Source organism: Furipterus horrens, unplaced genomic scaffold (assembly GCF_987537825.1).
Source record: "Furipterus horrens unplaced genomic scaffold, mFurHor1.1.pri manual_scaffold_7, whole genome shotgun sequence".
Lineage (NCBI taxonomy): Eukaryota > Metazoa > Chordata > Mammalia > Chiroptera > Furipteridae > Furipterus > Furipterus horrens.
Genome location: NW_028327177.1, coordinates 5,640,072 through 5,664,569, shown reverse-complemented (window position 1 = coordinate 5,664,569; position 24,498 = coordinate 5,640,072). Strand labels below are relative to the sequence as shown.

The 24,498-nt window shown below is 46.7% G+C and overlaps 1 protein-coding gene across 1 annotated transcript in view; it reads left to right on the top strand.

Moving 5' to 3' along the window:
* Positions 1 to 9,284: 9,284 nt before the first annotated feature.
* Positions 9,285 to 24,498, top strand: part of EFR3A (EFR3 homolog A) — a 65,304-nt gene continuing 50,090 nt past the window's right edge. Inside the window, exons 1-2 of the mRNA XM_090283352.1 lie at positions 9,285 to 9,312; positions 9,643 to 9,888. Of these exons, the coding sequence (XP_090139478.1) occupies positions 9,825 to 9,888 (64 nt within the window). The 5' untranslated portion in view covers positions 9,285 to 9,312; positions 9,643 to 9,824. The remainder of the gene's footprint in view (positions 9,313 to 9,642; positions 9,889 to 24,498) is intronic.

Genomic DNA, 24,498 nt, shown 5'->3' with positions numbered 1-24,498 from the left:
TGGACTGGCGATTGGATACAACTCATCCCCTTCCCTCTGTTCTGCTCTTCTCCCTCTTCATCGCAGCAATACTGAAAAACTCATAGTTTCCCCATGACCTTGATGCTCCTGTACTCTTTTTCCTGTGGTTCTTTCTGCCTGGAAAGGAAGTAGAAGCCAATGCTTAATGAGGTAGATATGAATTATGTTTTTAAGTGCAGAAAGATTTTGCCTGGACAAAGCCATCAGACAAATAGCACATCACCCTCTGGGTAGTTTTAGCTTATTCATTGAAAAGAGAAGAAATGGGCTTCCTGTGATTGTTCAGGGGGGACCCTTTCTGCTCCACACCTGTTGTCTCCCCCCGTGTGGAGGGGGATCCATCACAGTAACACCCCTGGCTTCTCCCAGCTTCATGTAGACTCCCCAAGGTGAAAGCACGTTTCGGTGAGTTTGGGAAAAAGAATGGGAAAGGCACAACCTCGCCCTTTCGTCTATCCTTTTGCTGGTTTGCCTATAAAAAGCATAAATTTTTTCTCTGCCTCCGTCACGCGGTAAAAGGAACCTTCCTCAGTAACAGAGCGTTGTAGGTTCCCAGCTGCAACTGGGTCTGGACAGGTAAACCAGGATGGCAGATGGTTTGCAAAATGGCCACAAGTATTCCTCGCCCTGAATGCAGCCACGGAATAGTCCATACAGCTGCTTCTGGGGGAGGGAGAGTCGTCCTGAGGGGAGCAGGCGAACCCTGAGTTATCTGGGCATCGCCTTTCAGCTCTAACCTCCTTCACTCCTCTGCTGCCTTGCGTGTTTTAAATTCCTTATTGTGTAGAGGACAGTCTTTCATCTTTGCCGATCTAGTGTTTGACCTTTACACACAGGGGGCAGAATCCACCTCGCAGTCTGGAATCTGAAGGAAAAAAAAAAAAAAAAAGACCAGAAATTTGCTTTCCTGCCTTCCCCTGCAGCCAAGAGAGCCCTTCGCACTCCAGAAACGCTCCTTCCGGAGATTCACTACAGAATCTGAAAATAAGTTTTCCCTGGCCACAAAGGTTCTGCCAGGAGATCCTTGAAATTTCTAAATGCCTTATTCATCATCAGAGCATTGCATCCAACTTTGCTCTGAACAAGAACCTCACTTTATGGTGAAAAGAAAATTATGTTGTCATGTAGCCTGTCACTCAAGGACTCCTGGCCTTCTAGAATAGTCGGGAGGCTTCTTGAAAACTTTATGGTGTTAGTTGGGCTGCTTTGCAAGGCTAAATTACCATTATGCATATAAGATGCAGTATATGCTCTGAGCCAGATAATAATATGTATGCTATTTCTTCTGTAGCCAGAATACATTGCATTCCATCCCCACAGCTCTAGCCTTTCATGGTCCGAATAATGAGTGTTTCTTTTGGCATACACTGCACCCTTTTCTTCAAATGGGGAGCTGAGCTCCCACCTGCCTCTTTAGGCTCCTCCATTCAAGGAGCAGGGGAAATGAGAGCTAAGGTGTTGGTTGGGATGAAGAATTCTGATCAGCTAGGAGAAAGTGGGTTGTTTACCCCACGATGGCAGCATGAAAGGCCATGTCTGAATCCCAGGAGACCTCCTGTAATGGCCTTTGAGGATTATTGCCTCACCGAGTGCCAAAAGTTTGTGGAAAATAACAGCAACCCCATCAGACAGAACGCAAAGGTTTTCTTCTCTTCGGGAACGGAAATGTGGGTCGCTCCCCCAGGAGGAGAACCTCAAAGAGCTGAGCAGCTGGCTGAAGCCGAAGGTCATGGGTAATGACGCAGCAGAGAAGTCACACATTCGTAAATATAAGCTGCAGCCTTACACAGATTAGTGCTCAGCATCTCCTAGCACACCCTGCACGTACACAAATACAGGGACTACTTTCTTCTTTCTTCCCAGTCCTGCTCTGTTTTATAAGGTGTGTTAGTGCTACTCAGTGTGACAGTTTTTTCTGTAGAACGCAGAATATTGAGATGGGATTGTGACTGGTGTAGGATAAAAATGGGGAAAATACCCAGACACCCCAGACCTGGAGCTGGATATGGTGACTCAAATGCCTCTGTGTTGGGTTCTTTGAGGGAGGAGATGAAAATTTTTAATTCTATTTGATGAGGGATATCTGCATTATATTTGGTGAGGTTTTTGTTGAGTATGCGTGCGCATGGACGTGTGCACGTTTTGATGCCATAAATGTGGGAAAAACCCTGAAATGTGGATGTCGCGCAGTCGAAAGGTGAACATTTGCCATGGTTGGTGGCTACCCAGCACCTGAACCTCCTTACGTGTGGAAAGCCCACCCCTGGTAAGGAAAAAAAAACCCTTCTCCCGCTTACTACAACCTGAAAATTCCATCTATTTATTTTCCCATCCACTCTTGGTACCCGACTCAACCTTGCTTGCCAGGCGCCAACCTTTGAACGGGAAGGTAGTGAAGGGAAGGAGAAGCTGGCAGGACCTCACTGGATCTATGTTTGGGAAGGACGTCAGCAACAGTAGCTTGAATTGCCAAAGAAAAAAGTAGCCATTTCCAAAGTCAGTGAGTCATGCCAGTGACTATATGACCCCAACGTTGGAAGCAGCAGTCTGCCTGTGTTTCATCAGGCGGGTTGGGGGTGACATGGGGTGGGCTCCTATCTGTAGCCTCCAAGCCAAAACCCCAGCTTTGCTTGACTGTCCTGTGAGCTACCTGATTGTCTTTTAATGAATTCATTTTCTGCTTAAATCCGACAGAGCTGGTTTCCATTGATTGAAACTTTGAACCCTGACTGTTATTTATCATTCACTCAATGAACATTAACGGAACTCTTACAATGTAAAGGACAGTGAACTAAGTGCTGGTAGATACCAAGGATCAATAGGGAACCCATGCAGATATGGTGCCTGCCTGTGCGAAGTTTACAGTCTATAGAGAGGGAGATCATAATCAAATAATAATGAAAAATATGTGTGATATTGTTTCTATTGTTTTTTTCCCCACATTTACAGTTCCCTGAAGTCCATTACATGATTTTCTCTAGATACTGAAGCAAAATGTTATTTCTGAGTAAAAGGGAGGTGAATTAACCATAGCTAGTAACTTCTTCTTCGTAATTTTGCAGATTGTGTCTAATTGGCATGTATGTCTTTTAAGAACATATCTTTTCCATTAGACAGATTGTATTTTATTCTCCAACTGAATTCATTGGAATCTGCAAAGATTTTTTGTTAATGCAATAATGCAATAAAAACTATTTCCCATTAGTATTCTGCACCAGTATACCAACATCTGGAAACAGTATTTAGTTTATGTGAGATGACACCAAATTTATTAACACACTACAACTTGATATAATTGGGAAGATGTGCTTTATTTTAGTGTTAGCACAGCTATAAACAAGTAATGCAGGCCAGGTTATGCTAAGAACAGTTTTATTGAATACTAGAATAAATAACAATGGGAAGAAATTATTCTTAGAAGATTTTCAATTAAATTAGGCAATTTTAAAACTGCCTTATTAAATGTCTAAACTCTGGCACCTGCCTACTTATGTAAAATTGTATTACTTTACCTCCGGGATAAACGAGCAGTCGCATCAACAGCAATCGATGACATTTTTTCTCTGTCCTTTCCCCCACAGCTCATTTTCACACTGTTTGTTTATCTGAGTCATCTGATGGCCCCTTATGTTCAGAATTCTACATCCCACCAAGCTCTCCTTTTCTGGTACCATTTAAAAGTGTATAGACATCACTGTCATTTTGGACAATTAGTTTGAAACAAGTTTACTAGCAAAATGGGGAATTCTACTTGCCATCTTTCATGAATCACTGAGGTTTCCTTTGCCAACTAATCCCTTCTTTGGAAGACTAGGTTTCTCTTCATTTTACTGCGAAATACCTGTTCTTGTAATCTTTCCTCCTAGTTGTTTCTACCTTTATTTTTAAGGTACATACTCAGTTAAAGATACTCTCTGTACTCTTCCTGGTTCTTCTTTATCACCGAACTCAAGGACCTGCCCCTTTCCCCACTGAAGATATCTGTGAATTAGTAACATTGCCTTCTTCCTTAAAAAATCAAGTCCCAAATCCTCTGAGGTTGACAATTGGAGGGGAAAATGTCACAGGGAGAGGGAAGCTGGGCTGGAAGCCCCCACCTTCGTCTCCCTGAAGTTCACTTTCCTCTTTGACTGATTCTTGTTCATGACTCTTTGCTGAGCAGAACTGAGGTACAAAGAAAAGATGGGGGATGTTACTCTGCTCAAAGCTTCCCTACTCCATGCTTTCCTTACCTTCCCATAAAGCCTCACACAGGCTGTTAATTTCTGCTCCAGCTTCCGGCTTTCTTTGTATCTCCAGGCTCCCATTTTGAACAAAGAGGCACATTGATCTAGGATATGTCCCCTTCGAGAGGTGTTGGACTGCCCACCCAGAGGCTGCTGGGTTGACAGTCTGGGCTGGTCTCAGCTGGGTTCTACGCTGGTATTGGCTAAACTCACTCTTGAACATGTGCGAAGCGGGTGGCCCGTGTACGGTGGGAGGACTGGGCTGATGGGGGTCTCTCTCTAGGCTGTGTCGGATTTCCTATGTCTCTGCATGCATCATGTTCGTCACTTGTCCCACTGGCCAAGGCAAGTTGCAAGGTCAGCCCCGATTAGGGAGTGGAGGAAGCGTGTATCCCTTTCGGGACTAGTCACTAAGTCAACTGCAAGTGTGTGCGTACAGCCAGGGGCAGAACCAAGACCGTTTTTTTTTCCAATCTAATGCGTTAATTTACCTGTGTTTGCTGCTTGTCTTTATATCCTTTATGTTTCTCTCTCCCTTTCCTTTCTCCTCCCGCCCTCCCTGTCTCCTCCCTCTCAAAGGCTTACTGAGACCACGTCATGTGGACAAGGCGGACGGCAGTAAGATATGATCCCACCTGCCATAAAAGTCTTGCAGAGGACCGACCGCGCTGCCTAGGGAGCCACTCTATTTAAAAGAGCACCCCCCCCACCTTTCAGCAGCAACGCTATACTCCATGCTAAATGCTAAAGCTAGCTAGCATTTTCGTGAATAGCAATGAGAAACTACACTTTCCTCTAATTGTTTAAAATGGTACTGTTTCTAAGGAAGAGTTTCCTGCTTTTTTGTCTGATTTAACCAAGAATGGATAACCTTATTACCCCAGGGTTTTGGTCCCAACCTATTTGCAATTTTCTTCATAAGGCCCAGAGGACTGTGACATTTGGCTCCCGGGAAGAGAAGAAATGTGTACCTTGCCCAGTGCCCTGCTTGGCACAGAAAGGGCTGGGTAATGACCTTTTGGATTAGAGGCTTATCCTTTTGTCTTAATGAGTGTCTCTGACTCCTTTGGCTAGCATGTGAGTGAAAAAAATTTACTCTGTCATTCCGAGTGCAGTGATGTTGAAACACGGGAACTTAAACTGGCAACAGAAATGGCCTAATGAGATCTTTGGGACTCTGACCTGGGGGCCCCATTCCTCCAGTTCTTTCCTAGAGCCACGAAGCTTGACCTTGGCTGCACAGGGAAACACCTGAGGAGCTTTTAAACCAAGTCCAAGCCCAGGGCATGCTGCCGACCAAATGACGTCAGACTCCTGGGAGTGGGACCCGGGTATGTTTTAAAGCTTCCCTGGTGATTCCAAAGGTTAGTCCAGTTTGAGAACTACTGCCTTGAGCAGACTCAGGGAACATTACCACGTGAGGGAATGTCTCTTTATTCTGAGACTGAGGAAAATTAAGCTCAGAGAGGTCAAAAACTGTCAAAAGGCCAGATAAGGGGGAAAGCAGGATTCAAACTCAGGTTTCCCAAGTCCAAAGTTTGCTTTTTATGCCTCATAGGACTTGGAAAGCCCCAACTCACTATTAAGGGGTTGCAGAAATGGAATGTAACGAAACTAAAAGGGCATATTACTGATATATTCAGTGAGAAAGAAAACTAAGCAATGAGAGCATGAAATTGCATCACAAACTTTTGGGAATACACTTTTGGGAGAAGTAAATGTTCTTACTGTTATTTCCTATCAACTGCAAATTTGCTGACAATTACCTTTGAACAGTAAAACGCGTGCTAATTAAAAGTGAATCATCCCAGCGCCGGATTTAGAAATTGGAACAAATACTGGGCTAAACTGGAAGTCGAGCTATTCTGGGCAATTTGGGCTAAAAGCTCATGCTCTCACAGGAGGCTGACAATGATCTAATGTCATTTTAATTGATATTTCTCTGGCAGGCATCCTCTCTGGAAAAGGGACCTGGTGGCCCATCTCCGCGTGGCCACACACATGTTCAAGGACAAGGGCTGGGCAGTGGGAGGAGGGATGGGGACGGGAAAAACCCAGTTACTACCAGCCCAAGTTAAGCTTCAAGAGGAGCCCCGGCAGAGAGGGGACATGTTTGCAAGGGCGTCCGGAAGGGGTCCTGGAGAGGCAAGCCCTCTTGGGTCAAGTACTAACCAAGGTGCTGAACCTGTTCTTTTAGAAAATGGAGGGGTGGGCAGGGAAGCGGGGGGAGACAGAAGCAGAACCTGATCTGGGGGATTTGGGCCCAGGTTATCTGCATAGTAACAGCGTTACCAATAGCCCAGGTGTCCAGCCTAGGAAGACACTCAGGTGTGGTATGTATGACTCAACAATTGTGATGTTATTCCTGCCTATCAGCTCTCCTTCCTCACAATCTCTGCTGCTGATTTTATTTCTGGCAACAACACAGAACAAAAAGATCAAGGGGATTAAAAAAATAATTGAGAAGAAGAACCAAGCCCCTATGGGCCACACTACCTCATGGCCTTTGGGGTCTGTGTCTTTTTGGTTAATGTCACCTCCTCCCTTGGCTTCCAGGCACTGTACCCTCTGAATCCCCTTTAACTGCCTCTCTTTGGCTCCACACCCTGCCTCACTTGCCTTTCTCTGAGTCCTGGCTTCAGCTTCTGTCCCTGGACCAAAGATTCCACAATCTCCCATCATGAGATTTCTCTGCCTACCTTCAGCCTGGTACGACCAGGTCTGTTCACTTGGATATCTCCCTTGGATGTCACCCCATGCTATATGTGTCAGAGAAACTCGCATCTTCTTTTCACACCCTCTCGCTAAAACAGGGTTCCTTCCCACGTGTCTGCTCTCCTCCCAGCACCATGGGTTTCCTTATTCCAACCTCGAAGCTACGTAACGAACAGATGCCTCACTTTTGCTCCCAAGTAGCAGCCATCAAATCTCAGGGATTCTGCAGCAAGATTCAGCCCTTCCCTTTTCTACAGCCACTACCAAAACTAGGCACCTAACGCTCCTTCTGTATCAGTATTGAGACCTTTACTCCATGCTGTCCCTTCTGTAGAACCCTGCTTCTGATAACTTTTTATTTTTAAATAACTTATTTATTTGTTTGTTAATTTATTTTTTAGAGAGAGGGGAAAGGAGAAAGAGAGGGAGAGAAACATCACTGTGTGGTTGCCTCTCACTTGCGCTCCCAACTGGGGACTTAACGTGCAACCTAGTCATGTGCCCTGACTGGGAATCGAACCAGCGACACTTGGCTTGCAGGCCGACGCTCAATCCACTGAGCCACAGCAGCCAGGGCTTTGCTTCTGATAACTTAATGATGCTGTTCAGATAAAGAACCCGGAATAATTTCTTTAAGGACAAATTCCAAACCTGTATGTAAAGTCATTAACTATTTCTGTTTTACTTGTTTTGTGTTCCTGTTCATTGAATAAGTATAATTATTAAATTAATATGCACGCCTCTTACTGTAGGCCAGGCAGAAATACATACATATGAACAGAAAATGGTTTTTGGCATTTTCTGAAAAGTATACAATCCTGTGGTAGAACACAGACACTTAGGACAATGCCATTAGTATTCTAATGGCGAAGTGCTGCAGTGGAGGCAAATCATGATTCTGTGAAAGTCTTGGGGGGCAAACTGGTAGCAGTAAAGATTTCAGAAATCATACAGACATGGGACTGTGTGTTGGAGGGTTAAGTGTTGGTCAAGTACTTTGTAGTTTGGCCTTTGCCATTAGCAAGACACTCCCCTCTGACCAGCTTCTGTGACTCACGCTAACTTGCCCTCCACCCTGTCCCAATCTCTTTTAAGAACTTCCAGGTCTTTGCTACTTTAAACCGCTTTTTTCACAGTCTACCTCAAGACGCATTTCCCCAAGCCCTTCCTGGCTCTTGCTCTTCTTTCTCTTCTCCTGCCAACACTGCACAGTATCATTCCTTAACCGGAACGCGGGCCCAGCCTCCTAAGACAAAGGTTCTCAAATTGAAACGCGTCTTTGAATCAGCCTCAACTGTGACCCAGTGGGCTTCGCTTCGGACCTAAAAATGTCCTTTAAACAGGTTCCCAGGCGATTCTGGCACCAAAGGCTCCCGAAGCAGTTTGAGCGACAGTTGCAGACCTCCGTGCTTCCTTGTCTCCCGGGGCAGGCTGCCCGCAGCTCGCCAGGGCGCACGGGCTTCGCCGAGAGCTCCAGGCTCCCGGGGTCCGCTCAGCTGGGGGGCTGTCAGATCAATCAATGATTAATGACACCCGGAGAGACCAGACGAACGGCCCCGCCAGGGAGACAGACAGCCTTCTCTAGAGGACACTAACTCCTGGCGCCCAGAATCTCCCTGAGAGTCAGCAGGAGCGCAGGAGGAAATGACATTTTCTGTCCTCGCCCCAGAGGCGCAGCCATCACCCCTAATGCCCTCAGCGCGTCTCGGAAAATAAAATAACAAACAAACAAACAAACAAAAAGGCCGTCAGACCGCAGAGCGGGGGGCAAGCGCGGCGGCTCAGAAAAGAAGAAGCCCACAGGTACCCACGCACCGGACGCGACGGCTGCCCTCGCAAACCTCTTACAGCGGTGCGACCGCAAGAAGCAAATCCTGCGGATGCCCCTCGAATACGGACTCACGGAAGCGACCACCACTCAGATCACTACGGCCTGACAACGAAACGAAGCCCGAAGCTAGTCCATGCTCCATCCTCCCCGTGGGTCCCAACTGCAGGCCCCCGTGCGCCCCGAAACCCAGAAGCTCCGAGGCGACCGCCGCTGGGCGGAGCTCGGCCGATTGCGGGGCGGGGCCTGGGCGGCGGCGACGTGATGACGTCACGACGTGCGGACGGCCAGCACGTCGTCCGGCGCGGAGCTGGGCTGGCCCTGGCAACTGGTCCCCGCTTCGGAGCCGGAACCGCTGGGTCCCCGCCCGCTGCCTCCGCCCTTCGCCCTTCGCCGCGTCCGGTGCTCTGCGGCTCGGCGCCGGCGTGCCATGGTGCGCTCGGCTCGCCCTGCGCGGCCCCGCTGAGTCTCGGCGCGGCGGCGAGCGCGGCGAGCGCGGCTCGGGGGTCACCATGCCTACCCGTGAGTGGCGGGCGCGGGGCGGGGCGGGCCGGGCGGGGGGCGGCGTGGAGAGGCTGCGGGCCCGTGGGCGCTCAGTCCGGGGGGTCGTACGCCGGGGCGGCCGAGAAGCCGGGCGGGGCTGCGGAGAGCCAGGAAGTGCCCGCGACCTGCCGAGTTAGTTTCGCTTCGGGTTAGCCTTCCTGGGGGGTGGGGGGGGCGGATAAGAGCCTGTTGCACGGACGGGGAAACTGAGGCTCGAGCGTTAAGGGCGCAGGGCTGCTCGCGGCGAAACGTGGAGTCCTCTAGACCGCACGGATTTTTAAGTCCAAGGTCTTTCCCAGTCCCCTCCAGAGCAAAGTGGCACTTTATGGAAAAATTAAGATGACTGCGGCCCCGTCGCCATCAGCTTGTCACTTCCTTGAGGAGCGGCCCCGGGGGTCCGGGCCCAGCCCACTGTCCTTCCCGGCGGCACCCCAAGCCCTCGCAGCCTTGGCGAGGTCGCCGTGCGTAACTCGTCCGGGCGGTCGAAGTGTATGTTCTCTGGGGAACTGCTGGGGATGGACGCTCCAGCGCGCGGCTGTCGGACCACCTGCCCAGGTCGGAAAGAATGCTGGCTTGGGATGACATTCCGCAGTTCGGGCCCCGGAATCCGCATTTGTAATACGTGCCCTCCGTGTTCTGGAGGGACCCGAAAGTTTGGAAATCGCTGAGTGTTGGAGGCGTTTTGGACAGTAGTACTCGTGACCCATTTTCAGACGACCCGGGGAATCGCAGTGGGACTTTAAACTCAGCGGCCCGGACGGATCCATCCTGATCTCGGATGGAGAGAAAGCGTCGTTGTAATTGATTTGAGAGTCTTTTCAAGTAGGACTCTGTTGAGGCAGTGTTCTCTGCATCGTAGAATCTTGAAAGATTTGTGAGTGTGTTACTGATGAGCGCATACTTCTTAGAAGTCGTGGCTCCTGACTGCCTTTCTTTTGGTGGACATGTGGGACAGTGGATTTCCAGGTCACCCTCAAACACATGTGTTATCTAGTGGGGGGTAAAGAGGAATTATTTCCTGATACCGGAAAGGTTTAGGGAACATGGCAGATCTTTAAATAATCTTGATGTAAAGATTACTTCTAACTCCTTATGGGGGTAAGGTGGATTTTGTTTTCTTACACAGTACCGTGTGTCCTTAACTCTTGTTCTTGGATTTTGGGTCCAGTGAATAGGTCGGCAGTTTATATTTTCATTCGTCTGGATTGGAGGGTTATCGTGATCACTGTCAGTTTATTTCTAAATTCATGACGATGCTATTCAGTGAATATCTGCGATGAGCGCTGTGCTGATCTCTTTCTAAGAAAGCAGACTGGAGGGGATAAGCACATCCCCTCTTCAATGTGGAATTTATTGGTAGAATGGCAATGTAACAGTCCTATGACATCAAGCACATTTTGCGTTACGTTCACAGAGTGGATCTAGAAAACTTGTTTCTTTTAAAATGTATGATTTGCAATGCAAACATGATGAAGGGTGAGCCATGCCGTGTACTTTGCAGTTAAGAATGCAGATTTCGTGTCAGGACTGGAAGGCAAGTAAAACGCTTGTTATTTATCATCACTTTTAATATTATGGTACAGTTTCTATAATTGCATAAGAGTGTGGTACTAATCGGTGGTACCCTTGTGAAATCAGTAGTGTTCATCTTGTCTTTTCTTTTTGATGCCAGAACCCCCAGAATTTCTGGGATCGTGCAGGGGACAGTAGTACTTTAACAAAATTCTGTGTGTAGAAGACATTTCCATCATGTTAAAGTACGTAAGAAGAGATAGCAAAATTATTACTTTCTTTAAGGATGCTTTTGGGGGGGGCAACCCTCTCCAAATAAGCAACCTTTTTTAAAAGTCAAATGAGATAAGAGACTTATACAAACCTAGCCAGTGAATCCTTAAGGGTTTAGTGAAACAAAGGTAATGTCTTTCTGAAACGTGAAAGTGTTGGAGATGATTACTAGGGTCCCTCAGACTCCGTAATTCTGAAAGTGACCGTTGCTCCAAGTCAGAGAGTTGTGGCACTATTGCCATTTTGTCACTTATTTGGAATATCGATGCTCTCAGTGATAAGTAGAATCCGAGAGAGCGCGTGGAATATCCTGGAAGGCTAAGCAATGGCGTCTCTCGTGAATATTAATTGTAACCTAATTGTAGTGATTTTGGGGAGCTGTAGACTCCTTCAGAAAGCACCGTCCCGGGAGGATTCCTGACGGGAGACACAAGAACAGTGCTGCGGTGGCATCATGTATGTCACACAGTGTTGTCACCTATGTCAGTGTTGTCACACATGTCACTGTCAACACTCACTAAGCACAGATTTCAAGACTGTTTAACTAAACAGTCTTTTAAAACCTACAAACCTATAATTTGACACATCATTTCTCTAAAACCCTTTATTTCATGCTTCTCCCTTCCAAGGATTGTTAAGAAACGTTTTGATCCTAAAGATTTTCAAAGCCTGAATCAGAATGTTGAGTGGAAGAAGTGTTAGAGCTTATTAACCCATTCATTTTATTTTATTTTATTTTGCATATCAGGAGACTCAGCCTCAATAAGTTTCAGTAACTTGATGACAGTCACATGTGCAGCAGAACCAGAGCTTGGACACAAATCTGGGCCCTGTAACCCCTCCTCACAAGGAGCACAGATGACCGGCTCTGGAGCCTTCCTGTCTGTTCATTGCCCCTCCCCGCCTCCCTCACCCCTCCCTCACCCCCTCCCTCTACCCCTCCCTCTCCCTCTCACACCCAGCACCCGTGTGTGCCACCAGTTAGAGCTGAAGAATGTTCTTTCTCCCAGTGACCTTTGGCTTGACAGTTACCATCAGGTCTCATCTTTTAATCTGTCCCCACTTATGGGGACCTTAGGGCTGCATTGAAGACCATGAAGGTGGTGGGAGATAAGGCTGCAGGTGGAGATAGGAGGCAGACTCTGAAGGAATTTTTATGCCATGCAATAAACTTGACTCAGGTTGGCGTTCAGGTTGTCACCAATCACAGGTACAGTGGCTCTCTATTTTATAGGCATACTAGCAGATTCCCACGCCCTCTTTCTAAAAATTAAAAAATGCTCTTGAATTAATTATTCAGTACTGATTGTGTGCCAGGCAGTATACTTCGTGCTTTGTCTATCTTTAGTCATCTCCCACTTTGAGAGAGGCCCTGTTTGACCTACTGTAGAAATGGAGAGATTGAAGTCGAAGTGGAATACCATGTCAAATGACAGTGGGACAGCTGGGATTGGAACTCGATAGTTTGACGTCAAAGTCCCACTCTCTTTTTCTGCTCGCTGCTTTGGGCCAGGCAGTGGCTGAATCTGCAGTCCCCAGGTACTATCGATTTCTTTCAACACTGTAAGTTTTGCTTCACACTGTGCCTAATTACATAGCAGGTGCTTGGTAAGAGTTGCGTAAATGATTGATTGAGTCTCAACCAGGGTCAGAGAAGTTAGTCTTCGGATATCATAATCTGAAGTAACTTTTTCCCCATAAAAACGGTGTTATGAAATTTTCATAATGTATGATTAGAGCCTTAGCCAGTATGCCTGTACCATTTGCAAGGCCAAAGACGAGAATGCAAATGCAGGCCTGCAGATCAATATAAATCAGAGTTTCTCAATCCTTGCACTGTCGATGCCTTGGACCAGCTAATTTTTTGTTTGATGGGGGCCTGTCCGGAAGCTAGTGGTAATCCTCCCTGTCCCCCAAGTGTGACAACCAGAAATGTCTCCAAACATTATAATTCTTTCAACAACCTGAAATGAACATTAAACTATTACCCTGAACTGGTTCTTCCTTTAGCCCATAAAAAAGAGTATTGAGTAACTGAACAGAGTTTTGGCCGCATGTATGTCCTAGAAAAACAGTGCATTTGATTGCTGTTGGTGTCATACCAGGAATTGTGAAATTCTGTGATGACTGAGCAGTGGTTGGTAAACTATATTGTTCCTGAATATCAGTGGTCTTTTATTCTAAACGGAAGAAGAAATACTTTCTCTTTTCTTTTTTTGTATTGTACAGTATTTATCTTTCTGTGTCTGACTGATTTCACTTAGCAAAATGTCCTCAAGGTCCACCCATATTATTGCAAATGGTAGGATTTCCTTCCTTCTTAGCCGTGGGAAGGAAGAAATCATTTCTGATCTATGAAGTGGCAGTTTCAGTCATGAAACCTTGAAAGGGTGAGATGAATCATTGTGTGGGTTTAATTTATAGGGAGTTTGTAGGTTCCTTTTCTTTCCTTTTTCTGTTTTTTTTTTTTTTTTTTTGAATGATTGTGCGCTCTAGAACAAATACAATTCGAAGGGAGTACGATCTCAAAATGAGTGTTAGCAGCTCCTCCTATGATTAACATGTCAAACTTGTCAAGATCCTTACCATTCGTGTCTGCCAGCTTCATTCAGCTCTGAAATGAGCCAGCTCTCGCTTGCGCTCGAAAGCAAACCAGAGCAGTTATTATTTTTCCTGTTTCCATGTAGGATATCCTGCTCTCCCTTTCGCCTGTTTATTAACTGCTCTCTCCCTTTAAGTATTATTAGGTAGCAGGATTCTACTTTTTATTAAAGAAGGAATCACCACTCGGGTTTCTTTCATTGAATCAAGAGTTTGCTGTATTCTAAAGTTAGGCATTAAACCTTCTGCTCTGTGGTCTTCCAACAGGACTTCCGTCCTTCTAAGTGCCATTAATTTTTGTTGTTATTCTTGGTTGGTGAGTTAATCACTTTTTCTTTTCATTACCCCGAACCCCAGGGTATTTCTGCTGCAGTAGTTTTCTTGGATAATGCTAAGGGTTCTTCATACCCCTGCTATTTAATTGGCTTTTTCAACAACTGTCTTGACAATTTGCTGCAAAGTTCTCTGCACTCAGATTGAACTTAACTTTAAATGGATCTCACTCCTGCTGGGCAGAGAAAATGAAATACAGGGTATTCAAGTTTGCCATTGTCAGTTGCTGGGATCACACAAACTTTGCAACCGGTACTCTGCCAGGCTAAAGGGCCGGCCTGGAAGTTGAAAGGAGTGGCTTATTTATGACATCTGACTTAAACTGATTTATGAACTTAGTTATAAGTAATTTTACTAGCTATTTGATTTATTAATGCAAAATGACAGTATCTTTCAGGAATATTTAGATGCAGTAGAATTTATGTAATTGTGTTTTAGAGGTAGAAATACCTTATGAACATGTTACTAGAATCGGCATGTTGTCAGGACAAGATAGTTGCTTCTTGGGTTGCTGCCATCTGCTGCACCTGGTCCCCAAAGGGCATCTGTAGAGAGGAGGGCACTCCAGGTAACTGCATAATAGTTGGGACTTGGGGAGCCCAAGTCCCTATGGATTTTTCCCATTCCGTTAGCTGGCTGGGCCAGGGGACGTCAGAAGTCCAGTTTCTTCTTCAGTTCACAGTCCAGATGAGAAAGAGACTTAAGCGACTTGTCTGTGCCACCTTTTCCTCGGTGCCATCTGGGTTTTTGCATGGCCTTCCAAGGATGGGCGCACCTTTGGGAAGTAGTGCCAGGTTTGTTTTCCTCACCAGCTTCAGGAAATGGAGTTCAGGGCCAGGAGTGATGGAAGAAACGTGGAAGTCCGCCCCGGTCGGCTCTGTTTCTGTTACCTGTACAAGAGCTCTGGGGGCTCTGGTTCCTGGCATAGCGGCTTCCCACTGCTAGCTCTGGCGTCCACGCTGTTCTCGACCCGCATTTGCGGGGGGCTCGGGTGCCTCCTGAGGTACCTTTGGAGCCAGTGGGTTCAGATGGTCTTCCATGGACGCGTCATCGGGACTTGGTGTGAGACGGTGCTGAAGCGGTCGCTGCAGCCGGTAGCTGACTGCAGTAGGGGGGTGAGTTGGCTACTTCCAGAAGGTCCGAACTGTACAGGCTTAGACAGTAGGGTACCCCCGCCGGCAAGAGCAGGAGCTGTCCTAGAATCCGAAGCTTGGGCACCTAGACACACAAACCACAGCCTTCTAGCTCACGGCATCTCCCCGGTTCTGCGCCGTTGGCCTCCGGGAACGGAGCTGTGCGTTTCTCCCCGCAGCCGGGTGCGGTCACGGGCACGGTCAGCGTGCCCTCGGAGTTCCGGGCGTTTTCTGGCCGCTCGCCTTGTCTTCCTGTCGGGTCTCTCCTCGGGACTGATTCAGTCGGCAGATGTTTTAGTGCCCGCATTGCAAGGCACCGCCGGGGGGGGGGGGGGGGCACAGGTCAGTAAAGCCGTCCCTCGCTTCGGGGGCGGTTGTCCAGTTTATAGACAGGGATGGCGCCTGTGAGTACGGGAGATGGCAGGCACCCCGAGGTGGGTGTGGCAGAGTCCAGGGGACAGACTGCGACGCCAAGGTGCGTGGAAGTGACGTCGTGCGCCTGCGTGATCTCAGAGCTAGGAGCTGATTGGGAATGGTGACCACAGGAGCAGTGGGGTTTTGGGGGGGCTGTTGGAGGGGAGTCGTGCAGCTGAACACGGCCAGCAGCCAGTGAACGTGGGTCACTTGTGCTGGGGAAGGGAAGACGACACAGGGGGCAAGGCTGCCCTTTCCTCGGCGCGTGCTCCCTGCTCACCGCGGGGCCGTTGCGCTGGACGCTTAGGACCCCGCGGCACCCTCATGCGTGACGGCCCCGCCGGGGACGCCGCCGGGTCCCACAGCTTAGCCTGCGGTCGTCCTGCCCGGGCGGGGAGCTCCGTGCCGCTGGCCCCGCTTCCTGCGCCGCCGCGTGCATGGCCTCTGATAGGGGTGCTCGGCCCGCGGCCCGCGGTGCGCGTGTGTTGGTGGGGACCCGTCCCTAGAAGAGGGACACGGGCTGCTATGGAAACACGTGTGGCAGGTTGGAGGGCGAGCTGTTGGTGCAGCGCGGCTGCCTGAGCGTGGGCTTTGCACTGGGTGGCGGGGGTGGCAGGGCTCGCTGTAGGGACCGTGGGGCCGGTACCCCTGAGCGGTTAGCCGGATGCGTGCGGGGGGGGGGGGGGTCAGGATCCACTCCCGGGGTTCGGGCTTGGCCCTGTGAGTGAGCTGCTCTGGTCTGATGGAGGGACTTGTGGAGGGAGAGCACTTGGGGGAAACCGAGGTGGGAAGCGAGTTCGTTTTAGGGTATGACGAGTGTGTAGTCCCTTAAGGACGTGCAGGGTGCATTTTTGGGAATAACAGTGGATGGAAGAACTAAAGGAAAAGCTTGTAAAAAGAATAAAGAGGCTTAGGACAGAGTTTGGAGGAAAATATCCACTTAAGGACTGAATAGGCAGAGGAACCAGAGTGGGAGCCGGCGGGCATCATGAAAGCCAGGGCCTGACGAGACCTGAAAGGCTCGCGTGGCGGTCCGCTGGTGTATGGAAGCGTCTGGAACACTCCGCTACGGCAAGTAAAGGAAAATAAGCCGGGCGTCTTACTGTCTGGTGCTGTGGCAGTGATCATTTACAAAGTGTTAGAAGAACATCCTATTTTAAACCTTTGGGACTTAAAGGTGATCATGTATCTCCACCATGGTGTGTACTGTCCTGCACTCAAGTCCTTGACTGCCGTGTCACGCCCCCAGCAGGCGGAAGAGATTGTCACATGATACTTGGTTGAGGCTGTAAACTGTTCTGTAACCCCTGGGTATTTGCAACCTGGAGCCGGGCGGCGCCCCATCTGCAGTCTGAAGGGTTTCAGATGGAACTAAACCATGAGAAACCTACCCCACTGCTGCCTTCCTGACGTCTCATCGCTGTGTGTGTCCCGGAAGAACCGAGTGCTTGTCTGGTGGCAGATACAGTGTTGTGCCGAAGAACTGCCTTATTCTGAACAGAGGACTGAGGGTGTGCAGAGACTGGAGCTGTCACCTGAGAGCAGCAGGTAGCTCTGAGCTTTCAGCGGGACTGACTTTACCCCTTACGCAGCTCAGACCCCACCCCCCAGCCCCCATCCATTGATTTCTGGGTGTTGACTGTGCGATGCAGTAAACAGGCTCTGGGCTTTCTGTCCAGCAGCACAGAAATACTGCGTGTCTTTCTGTGGCCGAGCGGATAGGTCCCAGCAGCACGCTGGTTAGGGGCCGAGCACTAGGGTGGGGAGGGCGTTGGGGAGGGGTGAGGATGACTACGCTGGGTTAGGCTGTTGAATTTTTGCAATTTGAGACTAATTTTTTAATCTAAAATGGCACTAACAATTTGAGTATTTGCATAAAAGTAAAAATACTTTTTAAAAGCAATTCTTTAATATTTTCAAGAGAAGTTTCTTTTTATAGTTGCAATAATAAAATGAATACTACAAATTATACAGAGTTCTAGGTTCTTTGTGTGCAGTGCCACAGAAAGCTTTTTTATTTTTTGTTTTTTCCACGCATTAGTAGTAATAAGTATTAACTTTGAACTTGAGGAAAATACTATTTAGTAATACATTGAAATCTTACAGTAGCATCACATTTTGGTTTATGATTCATTTGAGAATATTGATTAGACAAGATGAGATTGCCTTTCTAGATTTTGGATTAACATAAAAATCAATTGTGTGCATTAACTGTGACCATAGTGTGTGTGCATGTGTGTGTATGTGTATGTGTGATAAAGGAATACTTGGAAATTTCAAGAAGTCTTAGGCTCTTGACTTTGTGCTACTGAAGTCTCATGTATGGAACGAATACAGAGTGTTCAGACTTGCTGTGCATTAGTTAGAAGTGCGGGGAGACTATATCCAGCACTGAACCTTGAAGGTTTAAATTAGGGGTTTAGTATTCTTTTAATTAAACCCTTTTTCTAAGTGTTACTCAACAAATCCTAGTTTATATTTTGCTATCTTCAAACTTTAGATAAATAACTCAAAAATATGCATTCCATTTAGATGCACAATTACAGCGCCACCTAGCTTGTCCTTTACTGTTTGATCAGAAAACTTAATAATCTAAATTCAAATGAAAATCTTCAACATATGGCAGAGACACTGTGGGTGTTATGAAATCTGTAAGAAGAATCAATGCTATTTGTATATTAAATGTATTTGTTCTAAAAATAACTTCGGAAGTTACAAACACCCTCACAGATCTAACACTTCTGTTACCCTCTGACTAATGAAATTTAAAAAAATATTTAATTACATATTTGGGGAATTTTAAAGATGTTTTGAATTTTGCCTGAAATAACTCATATCCTTCTTGTGAACTATTGAGAGGATTTTTAATATAAAATAAATCAACCTAGCTAACTGAAAAAAGTCCCAGTCATTGCCTATGGTGGATTCTTTATGCTCATTGCACTGACAAGTTAGCATCTTTTGATTTAGGGGTCTGTTTTCCTATAGTGCCTTAGTTTGTTTAAGCAGAAATCGTATTTTTGGGTTGTTTAAACAATTAAAAAAATTTTTTATTATTATTTTTTAAAATACTCACCCAAGGATGTGTTGTTTATTGATTTTAGAGGAAGAGGAAGGTGGGGTGGGGGGAGGAACATTGATCAGTTCCCTCCCATAGGGGCCCTGACCTAGATCGAACCTGCAGCCCAGGTGTGTGCTCTGACTGGGTACCAAACCTGCAGACCTTTGGCGTATGGGACGAAGCTCCAACGAAGGTGGGGCTGTTTTGTTTTGTTTTGTTTTGTTTATTAAGTGCTTTAGCTAAACTGCAGGGACCCCTGCCCTTTTCTTTTTCATTAGACTACATGGTAAGGCCAAATAAATAGGATGAAGGAAAAACTGATTTTTAAAACTGGCTTTGTTAAGATGTGATTTGTATACCATACATTTTACATGTTTTAAGTGTATGGAAAGGCCTGATTTTGTGTAAAACAAGAGCCCTGGGAATTACTTGAGTAATGGTTGTAAGTGTGAACCCCCAGATGTCTAGCCTTTCCTTCTCCCCACTTTTTAATTCAGTGGGACTCACTTTGCTGAACATTAGGAAACTTGCTAAAATTAAAGGTACTGAGTGGTAAGATTCTGAAATTCCAGTTTTCACCTCTTAATTATTAATTAAGAAGGTCCTTTAATCTCTGGGTTTTTTAACTCACATGGAGTATTATTAAGTTTAAGAATCTGAAACCATGCAGTATCAGCTTGCCATAATCACAATACAGGCGTTTTAATTTGTTGAGGGAAGAGTCCTTAAAATATTTCGAACTCATTTTTGTGTTCATTTTGCCTTACATAAATGTCACAGCCTTTTTAAAGGTTTCTGGAAAATGTCATCTTTTTTTTTTACTTTCACAAATTGGAAATGCCACATTGAAGCAACTTCTGAGGAGGAAGGAGGAATGAAAGGTTGTTATTATGACTGGGTTGGAATTTTAGGCATTCCTCTGGTTTTAGCATGGAGTGTTACCTGCACTGCAAGTTCATTCGGAAGGGAAGTATCCGAGCCTGAAAATGAAAATAGCAGCAGCCTGCATTAGGTCCCATCTGCTGCCTCACCTCCCCGGCCGGTGAGCAGGGTGGGAGCACCCGGTGCAGGTTGCCGAGAAGTTCTAGGCCACGGGGAGCTGTGGGGGCCTCATGTCAGAGCCCTGGGGACGTGCCCAGACCGCAGCCGCACACACCAGCGCACTGTCGGCAGCGACGAGCCTTCGTCACGGCAGTGTCTCTGAAGCTGTTCCAGATGCCCTAGCGTTTCTCGTCTGTCGTTCAGTTGGTCTTTATAAGACTCACTTATTTTAATGGATTAGATGATCTTAAGGTACAGACTGTATCATAACTTTTTATCTTTTGCGTAACTTAGCTAAGAACAGTATCCCAAGTACCTGAAATACACAAGCAGGAAGGGCCATAGGCTTAGCTGTTCCGTCACTGTGTGGGGAGCTGCTCTCAGGGCAGTGGCTCCTAACCCTGGATGTGCGTGATGGTCACAAGAGGAAGGAGGGGTGACTTTTAGGAATAGGAATTCTGGTATCCTGTCCCTAGAGATTGACTGAGAATATCCTGGTCGGGGCTAGGGAGGCTTCAGCTTAAAAAATACTCCAGGGAATTGTTCTTCAGATGGCTCACAGAGCACCTGAAGAAAGCATTGTACTGTGGAGACAAAATTTGCTTAGGAAGGATTTCTTGTGACATAACCTTTTACTCTAAGAGAGTAAACACGTCACGGGAGAACAGAAGACGCACACATGTTGATTTGGTGCGGGAAGTTGAGGATGGTGGTCGTTGTTCCCAGAGGTGTGTTTGTGTTGAGTGTAGTGGGAAATCAGCCTAATTAAGTATATATAATGCTGCTTATTATACCTGATTGTAAGACCGAGGGGGGGGTGGTTCAGTTACTTTACGTTATGATTTTGTTTGCATCTATCTTTTGATTTTACTAAAGGAATAGTTATCTTGTCTGTAACTTTGATTTCTTGTAGTTGTGTTATATTTTAAGGATATGATGTCCAGATCCAGTTTGGTTAATTATTTACACGTTTCATGAAGCCCACCTTCATACCTTGACTATAGTAGGCATGTTATAAAACACTTAATTACAAATGTCTAGGCAATTTGTCAGTTAATGAGCTTTCCACAAAAATTATTACAATATTTGATATTAAGGCTATAATTATTGTATACCAGAAAGATTGAAGTGTAGGCAAGCTCTAAATTATTATTTTACCAGCTTCCTGTCTTTCCTCCCCTCCCCAAGCTCTCTTTATCTGCCTTGGCTGGAGGGTTGCCGCTTTTCCTCCTTCTGTAGCTGTAACTGAAAATTTGATTATTTTGTTTGATGCCTTTAGACACATCCCAGTGCTCAGTGTACGACAGTAAGTAGGATAATCCTAGGTCCTGGGGTGCTTGTGATGGTCAGGACGTGTGCCGCTGTCCTGGCAGATGGTGAACAGCACCGCCAGTCCCTCGTGTGTAAGAGGGACCGCTCGCCTTAGTTAAGCGCCCTGGGACCGCGGCGCCACCTCAGTCACTGACGTGCAGGGGAGCTCTGGCCTCCACTTGGCCAGTCGGGGCTCTGTCCTGTCTGTTTCTGCCTTCTGATTTCCAACATGGGGATTTCTAAACCCCTAAGTTTCGGTCCTCCAACAGGTAGCACTTCTTAAAGTAAGCCGCTCCTGTCTTCCTTCCTGGCTGCCTTTGTTGACCCTTGAACTGTACAGGTGTCAAACGCGTGGGTCCACTTATGCACAGACTTTTTTTCAGTAAATACTATAAATGTATTTTCTCCTTCTTACAATTTTCTTAACATTTTCTTTTCTCTAACTTACTTTATTTAAGAATACAGTACAGGGTGGGCAAAAGTAGGTTCACAGTTCATATAGAAAAACACATGCAGGTTATGATTATTACAATAGCTTTATTAATTCAAAAGAATGTCACAGTGGCACAGTGCACTAAGGTACAGTCTTGTAAATGCTCAAATAAGTAACACAATGATTAATGAATAAATAATATAAGAGTCAACTGTATTTCATGCATTCACAACTGTAAACCTACTTTTATCCACCTCTTTATATAACGTGCAATATATGTGTTAATCAACAGTTTGTGTGATTGGTAAGGCTGATCAACACAGTAGGCTAATATTAGTATTATTAAGTTTTGGGGGAGTCAAAAGTTAAATACATTTTTCCTACAGCGGAGGTGAGGAGTTGGTTGCTACCCCTGGTATTGTTCATAAGTCAGCTATATTATACATTTACCAAGATTTGCTCTGAGAAGTGAAGAATAGATTTCGTGAAATACATACCAGAAACAGAAATTGTCAGAACCCTTAATGACTTTGCCAGCTGTTTCCCGAGGTGGGCATTAGATCTGCTTTTGAAGATTGTGTGTGTGTGTGTGTGTGTGTGTGTGAGAGCTAGAGTTTTGTTAGGTTGTGTCTTAAGTAGGTCTTCTAAAGCCCATTAGTGCTTAGTATCTCACTTTGTCAGTTCCACTTTTAAGTTCTACGCAGTGGTCTGATTTGCCTTTTGCCCTTCCTCTGTTTTTCTCCCGGCTAATCATGATGCTTAAATTTATCTTCTACCACTACATAATTCTTCCCTCCTCAAAATATATTAATTATGCAAAGTAAGTCTCAACATAGTAGTACGATGGTTTGGATTCAAAAGGAAAGTTGTTGCTCATATCCTTTAAAAAAAATTATATGGAGAAAATGTGATTCCTTTTGTAATTCTTAATAACGCTACCGATATCATAAAGGACATTTAGTTAATATTTTCTATGTTAAATTTACAAAGGACAGCACACTATTTCAGTTTCCAGTTCTGCCGCGTCTGTTTACTCACCTCTGGCGATCAGGACACGGGAGCGCTGTGCTGCCCTCCAGGCCGTCACCTGGGCACGGCTGAAGCCGGTCTGTGGCTCGCAGGGTCCAGACATGGTCTGAGGAGGAGGGATGACCGACAGGCCCTGTCCCGGCGTTGGTCCCAGCGTTGGTCCCAGCGTCGGTGGGACAAGGGTAGGAGCACTTGTCTTTCCTGCTTGCAGCTCCGGTTGCTGTGTCATCCACTGGGTGGCTTCTCATTTGTTCTGCCAACCAAGCCAACATCAGATGAACGAGCGGAGAATTATATTTTCTGCTTTTAATATTTGTGGTAATTTTTTTCCCGTATGATGATTCCAGAAGGTTTTTCACATACAGTCTTCAGGACTATAGTTTCTAAAAGCCAGTGTATTCTACATTTTATTGCTCTTGTCCTTGAGTAGTTCTGCTGAGTAATATTTAATTTTTTCAGTTAAATATGATAAAGTTAGTTCTAGGTTTAAAGTCTGCACATTGATTTTGTAAGTAGGAGACGGTCTAATACATATTCTTGTAGTATAACTTGTAAGAGTGGGGGAGAAACAGATGTTGAGTGCAGACCAGACACCAGCTGACAGTGCATAAGGCCGCTGTTCTCTGAGGACAGGGACGGCTTTGTCTGCGCTGTGCCCGCTGTGGGGCCAGGGCGCGGCCGTCCTTGGACGCAGAGCCGGCGCTTGGAGTCCCAGTGCTGCTCTGCTGCCGTCTCTTTTCCATGGGGCGTTCGTGCCTGTGAGCCGAGGAGGAGCGGAGAGGAGGCGTAGGATTACACGTGGAAAGAACCTTGTAATAAAATACTCCTCTGATGGATTAAAATCTCTTTAAAAGGAACACTTTCCTGAAGATAAGACTGACTTTGTTCCTGTTTCTTTGACCCCCGTCTCATTAGTTACTAAACTCCTCCCACCTCCCCTCCTTCCTAAGCGCTGGGTCGCTACAAAATGCGTGTTGCCTTTTCCACGTGCCGTCCTCTCTTGTGGCGCTTGCTTGGTTCCGTGGGACTGTAACTGTCCTTCACCGTCCCCAGCCGACCCTCACAGTTCAGGCTGCTCATTCTTCGGGGCGGCCCTCAGGTCTAGCCCGTGTCCTCCCTAGGATCTCCCTTCACTTGGGCCGGAAGTACTTTCCCTGCTCTGCATCCTGGGGCCCTGCGGTCCGTTTGACATCGGGTGGCCCCTGTCTTCCAATGCTGTCCACATACTTTAAAATTCAACATTTAAACCTTTGTCCTTTCAGATAGTTTCTTTTTAATCCCCTGTAGCTCTGATTGTGCTAATAACAGCCCTAGGTCGTCGTCGTTGGCAGCCGTCCGTCTCGAGAGACGATGGTGTAGCTTCTTAAGAGTCTATCTGCACCGCCGAGAATGGCTGTGCAGTCCGACTCGGGAGTGACACGGTATCTGTCTCCTCCCGTGTTGAATCGACATCTTGCAATGACGCTGGAGTGTCCTCTCCAGTGAAGCTGAAGCTACAGAGCCTGGGCAGGGTGATATGGAGGGTCTGCTGTTGCCCATGCAGCAGACCCCCCCCTCTCTTCGCAGCTGAAGGGTCCAAGGGAAAGACGGAGTCAATACAGCTTGGTTTCAGGTGCGCCGCAGGAGTTGCCGGTGTTGACTACAATGTCAAACCGCCTTAGGGACTCCGGCTCCGGATTTTCTGTCGGGGTTTACTCCCTTAGCCTTTCCCCTGAAGAGGTATGCCGCAAGGCAGCGGAGGTTTTTTGGAGTCAGAGTTTTCCTTCTCTGATGTACCCTGACTGGAAGATCGAACCAGCGACACTTAGCTCGCAGGCCGACGCTCAATCCACTGAGCTAAACCAGCCAGGGCATAACACCCCTAGGGCAGGCTTTATATATAACATTTATCTCAGTGTTTGGTACCCGGGAGGGCTGTGTGTGAGTTTTAATTGTATGAAGTGAGCGTGTTGTTCTGGCACTAACTGTCTGAGTAACTTGACTTTTAATTTTGACCTTGAAGGGAATGTATGGGATGCAGACTC